This window comes from Pseudochaenichthys georgianus, chromosome 8 (genome assembly GCF_902827115.2).
Source record: "Pseudochaenichthys georgianus chromosome 8, fPseGeo1.2, whole genome shotgun sequence".
Classification (NCBI taxonomy): Eukaryota; Metazoa; Chordata; class Actinopteri; order Perciformes; family Channichthyidae; genus Pseudochaenichthys; species Pseudochaenichthys georgianus.
Genome location: NC_047510.2, coordinates 28,517,561 through 28,523,580, shown reverse-complemented (window position 1 = coordinate 28,523,580; position 6,020 = coordinate 28,517,561). Strand labels below are relative to the sequence as shown.

At 40.8% G+C, this 6,020-nt stretch overlaps 1 protein-coding gene across 1 annotated transcript in view; it reads right to left on the bottom strand.

The window, feature by feature from the left end:
* Positions 1–811: 811 nt before the first annotated feature.
* LOC117451728 (voltage-dependent T-type calcium channel subunit alpha-1H-like) overlaps positions 812–6,020 on the bottom strand; it is a 101,311-nt gene continuing 96,102 nt past the window's right edge. Inside the window, exons 11-13 of the mRNA XM_071203896.1 lie at positions 4,026–4,225; positions 3,012–3,206; positions 812–892 (exon numbers count right to left, since the gene is read on the bottom strand). Of these exons, the coding sequence (XP_071059997.1) occupies positions 812–892; positions 3,012–3,206; positions 4,026–4,225 (476 nt within the window). The remainder of the gene's footprint in view (positions 893–3,011; positions 3,207–4,025; positions 4,226–6,020) is intronic.

Here is a 6,020-nt window from a genome sequence, read left to right as displayed (position 1 = left end):
TCAAATTGTCTTTTACTGACCAGCCAGCAGCACATAAAAAATGTTAAAGCTCCTCACCAAAGCTTTAAAAGAGCTCTCTGTCAGCTATCTGAAGCCGTCACAATACTAGAGTCACATACATTATTATTTAACAGTGGACTAGAGGCTTTTTCATTACCTCTGTGGTTGACACACCGGAGAAATGAAAGAGCTTATTGCTGACTTGCAGGGCAATAATTTCCATACGCTACACAGCAGTTTTTATTGCTGCTATACATATCTTTACAGTGTGTTGGGAGGGGAGAGTGCAGAATGGCCACCAGGAGAATTCAAATATAACACAGCAATAGCCAAAGGGCTGGAGGTTTAAAAATCTCAATAAGCATGCACGACCCAATAATCCTAATGTCTTCTCTGCTTTCAGGCTTTAGTCAGCACACTGAGTTCGGCTTCCTGTTCTCGTGGATTGACAAACGTGTGAAAACGTTCAGTAGCTGGTTGAGTTTAAAGGTTAGAAAAGACGATTGTATTCAGGTCCAGCGGCGAGGGAGACAAATGTGGGAGGGGGGGAAAAGGAAAAGATCTCTCCCCTCTGTTAATACATCCCATCAACCTGCCCTTGAGATGTCAGCCTAATACAACGGTGCACTTTGTTTTATAGTAGCAATAGATTGCTGTGATCATAGTCAACTGAGTGATTTTAAAAGTAATTAGGACGGCCTCTCCTTATGTTAATATGTTTTATGTCGTCAATCACCCCGAATGAGTGTTCGGAACTATTGCTTTAGACGCTGCTTTCCACCCCCGTCATTACGTTTGACAGACCGAGTGCTCAATCAGAATGAACTACTGAGAGTGCCCGCAGGAAGACATTTCCAATGTGTTTGAATGCCAATCTACGAATGACCTTGCCCTTAAGATTATGAGGAACAAAAGCACAACTGAGATATGCACCTCCCCCACACCCATCCATTCATAAATGCATAGATATGTAGGATTAAGGGTTTAACACCTAAGCCTTCAACAACATGAGTATGTTAATCAAATACAGATTGAGATATGGTGTTTACTTTCAAAATAATTTAAACTACAAAAAGCTCCTTTAAAGCTGTTTGTGGGGGTTAAAGAGGTCTTATTATGCTTTGGGGGATTTTCCCTATCCTGTAAATGCCTCCACTTGACTTCTTTGTTTACTTCTGCGACATACTGACATCATTATGTAACTCTTGCGCTTCTATTGTCTAGCGCAGTGTTTCTCAAACTTTTTCATACCAAGGACCACCTAACCAATAAAAAAACACTCGTGGACCACCTAACTCCAGAAATATCCAAAAACACATAGTTTTTTACAAATCGCCTGAAAATGGTACAAACAAGTGGCAACATGTGTGATGAAGGTGTTTATCTGGGCTATTTCATGCAATGGAAAGTAAAACTTAAGCTCGTTCCATTGCGGAGATATTCCCGCGAGAGTGCGAACAATTTAAATAAATGTATTTCTTTCAAATGTGAAATGTTACCAATATACTCACGGACCACTAGGGAGCGCTCACGGACCACCAGTGGTCCGCGGACCACACTTTGAGAAGCACTGGTCTAGTGCAATCACACAGAGCAGACTAGCTTACCAATCAGAGCAGACTGGGCTATGGTTTCAGACAGAGGGTGAAAAGAGGTAGTGTGAGAGCTTTTTGCATATGAACGTGTCACAATAGAGGCACAAAATGCAAATATACACATGAAAATGAGCATCATAGGGCCCCTTTAAACAGCTTGTGAGGGTATAATGTTACCGGTAGGATTCTTTGAATGTGAATTACCTTTGAGCATAACTATATTTAGCCTTTATTTGTGATTTTGTGTGTGCTTTTAATATAAAAACTACTAGAAAAAGGTTGTGTTCATAATCGTCAGCAGGCAAATGTATAGTCATATATTCCCCAAAAATGTACTTTGGGATTTATCGTCGATGCTGTTATTTGTGAGTGATCAAGTTGGATTTGTGTCATTCATGAACAGCATGTTATTAGCACGTATTAAAACTTCAAGTCAAACTTTTATAGTATCCTCAGATTCGAGCTTCCAGACGGTGCATTTGAAATACATTTTTACACTCACACTTTCTACACTCAACCTCCTACAGACACTTATACACTCGTCGTCTCGTAAAGTTTGACTGGGTGTCACATGAGAGGGATGAAGGGTACTAAGGGTAGGAGGAACTCTTACATAACTCTTCAGTCCCTGTGAGTGTGTGTGTGTGTGTGTGTGTGTGTGTGTGTGTGTGTGTGTGTGTGTGTGTGTGTGTGTGTGTGTGTGTGTGTGTGTGTGTGTGTGTGTGTGTGTGTGTGTGTGTGTGAGTGTGTGAGTGAGTGTGTGTGTTATTGGCCCAATAAGGCCATGGCTCTCCCAGTCGCTTCTTGTGTTTATATCACAAAGATAGAAGCACACACACATCCCCTGGAGAGGGAATTAGAGGAGATGGGAGCAAGAGGACACAGAGAAGAGAAAGGAGTGTGTGTGCAGAAGAATCTTGTCTTATGGATTCTACCCATTTGCTGTGCTGCTTGAAAACGAAAAAGGTTGTGTGTATGCATTTAAATTATATTTGGGTGTGAAAACTCTGCAGATGAATGTGTCTGCACAACTCTACAAATGTGTCAGAGTGTGTGAAAGTGGGTCGAGGGAAGCAGGAGTTGTATTATTAAGCTGTTCTTTTCCAGATGCTGGCCGCACAGGGTAAACTAGAAACATAATCCTGGAGTGTGACGGAGTGTGTATTTGTGTGTGAGTAAGAAGGAGACAGTTGGTACTTTACTTCTCCACTCTCTCCCTTTGTTCCCTCACCCCTGGCCACCTCCCTGACTTTTCTCTCATTTCCTCTCAGGCAGCCAAATGCCAGTTTCACAAACAAATGCCACGTCTGACAGTTCTCATCCAACTACTTGTATCTCTACAAAGGTCAGAGGATTGGAAACAATGATCTGAACAGTTCACATTTGTCTCTCTCCCACATTTCAGTTGTGTCTTACCTGCTTATGGTACTCTATCCCCATGCTGAGGGTATTGACGAGGATGGCGATCATGATCCCTCGGTTGAAGTATTTACTTTCCACGATCCTCTTCAGCTTGTCCCTGAAGCCGACCCAGGCCCCGACCACTCCGTTTTTATACTCCCTGACCCCTCGCCGTCTGCTCCGACCTCGACCGCTTCTCAGATCTCCCCCCTAGAGCAGAAAAGATAGGGGAGGTATATGAAAGTGAGGCACCAAAGGGATACACGCTGATAGAGAGTATTGAAGAGAAACTTTCTTTAATTGGTTTTTATTTAATTATGATATATATATATATATATATATATACAACATAATCTGAAAGAAAACCTATAAATTACAGTATTTTTTGTTTAGTGTCAAAACTTTCAAGTGCAATTTCTTATTGTTTGGGCGTGACGGCGCGTACATTTCATTTTTCATTTAATCGTTTATTTGAACCGGGACAGTGCACATTAATAAACATTTTAAACAAAATAATGCTTTTAAATGTACATACATTTGCCAAGTTTCACCCACTGCACCCACTGCAGTCCAGTAGAGGGCGGAGTCTGTGTCAGTTAGTACAAAGGTTACGTATTGTAACCCTAGTACTATAAGCACAGGTGAAGCCCTGTGTGAACAAATTAAGAGAGCACTGCAGCTTTATCAGTTTCTCTGGATTTACTATTTATAGGTATGTAGATCAGTACAATTATTGTTTTTAAATGTTATTCTGTAAACTACTTGGGATCCAACAGACAATGGAATGAAATGGCTGCAATACATGTAGAGATTGAGATTGAAGAAAAACTTGAAGTGGTCTCTTAATTGTTTCCAGAGCTGTATGTATAGCCTTATTTGGGGAGGCTCGTCCTAATTTGCTGGCTACGTTACAAAAGGTCTCCTGTGCTTATAGGACTAGGGTTACAATAAGTAACCTTAGGGTCATCCATTGAGCACTATCATTAATGCCAAATCCCCACTTCCACAACCTTCCTCCTCACTGTTTACCATCATCATCAGTGCACCCCCGCACAGTCTGACCTGGGGGAAGTCGTGCAGTCCGTCCGGCTCCCCCCTGCCTCCCTCCAGGTCTCCCAGCTCCAGCTCCAGGGTCTCCAGGCTGCGGGCGCACTGAGGGCAGCTGAGCAGCTCCAGCAGCAGAGGGCTGGGCACCACGCCCGCCAGCTGGTACAGCAGCCGCTGGCGACCTGGGGGGGGGGAACGGGTGGAGACTGTCAAACAGTGCAAATGGGTTTATACAGGCTGTCCTCATTCAAAGCTGCTGTGTCATTAGCTTTCAGAGAAAGTCAAACATGATAGGAGTTCATGCTTGATCCAAGCCAATGTGTGTGTTCTATGGGGGGCAATGGGTTCATATATATATGGTTGCTAGATTAAATTCACAAATTATAATGTCTTAATATTAAATAAAATATTATCTTTGTATCATTACTACAAAACTATCCTTTACTGCATTATCTTGTGTGTGAATTATTATGTAAAGCACTTTTAAGAGCCTTTTGTCTACAGATGTGAAATATAAATAAACTAACCTCAACCATAACCATCATCTTCAATTGACTTTCAATTCCATCTTTTTAGAAAACCATAAACATATAATATATACATAAACAATAATTTAGTCAAACTTTATTCAACAGAATTCAGTCAACAACCTCCTCCTACAAAGTGGAGTAAGTAGCCTCTACAGCAGGCCCGGGGGCCAAATCCGGCCCGCGACTTCATTTCATGTGGCCCGCAAGGGCTCTGAAAGAATGTAATATGTTTATTATACGGTTACAGGCCGATTTACAAATGCACGATGTCCATAAACTACATGTCCCACAATGCATCTTACATTTGATTTTTTTTTATTGTTACTTTTTTTTCAAAATGTCACTTTCTTTTAATTTTAAATGTCACTTTCTTTTAATTTAAAATATCACTTTTTTTCCAGAATTTTGATTTTCTTTTAAAATAATTTTGTGACATTCTCACTGAAGAGACGTGCACTTATTTGCCCCAGACTTCTTCTTTCAGACGTAGTTATTTATGAAGTTTTTACCCTATCCGATAATAATCCAATGCAGAGGCAATAAAGTAATATAATACATTATTTTATATATATTAAATATTTATATATGTATGTTTATATAGTCTTAAAGTTACAACCGGCCCTTTGAGTGCAACCATAATGCTGATGTGGCCCGTGATGAAATTGAGTTTGACCCCCCTGCTCTACAGAGATTGGAAATGGCTATGGAATAAAAAACAAAAAAAACAAAGCCGAGATATTACAGATACAGACCGCCAGCAAGAAAGACCCGCCTATCTACCCAAAAGCACAAAGTGCAGTTACACACTGCCACATCAACAAGTTACCATGACGCATCAGGGCCTCTCAGTCAGCATATTGCCAGAGAGCAAATTCTCGGTTATTGCATTCGACTTACAATAATCCCTAGCAGAACAAATGTTGTCAACATGTCTCGATAATTCATCCCCTAGGTAAGGTCAAGCTATGACCAAGGATGAAGGCCTCAAGCTGATGGCAGCCGGAATGAATGAATTGGCTTTGTTCCTTGCCAAAGTTATTTATTTTGTGTAATTGTGGCATGCATTAAAATGTGGCAATCATTTAAATAAATGGTGGTAACAAATGATATCTCACACTCTGTAATTAACCATAATAACGGAGAGGCCACAAATGTATAAATGGTGGCCTCTAGTATAGAAAGACAAAAACGTGTGTGTCCATGTGTTTCTTTCTGGCATCAAGGCAGTTAAGGTGACATCACACACACATTCATATCTGCAGTGTCACATTTCTGAGAAATGGTAAAAAGCATCCCAATGTTTTCCAGCTCTTTGAACGCTTTCTGTTTTATTCAGAAGCAAAGTGTTTGTTTTTCCTCAAGATTTGAGATGTGAACACATCTGGTGCATTCGGGTCGATTATCGATTATTATTCGCCAGGGCTGCCGAATAATCGATTTTGATCAT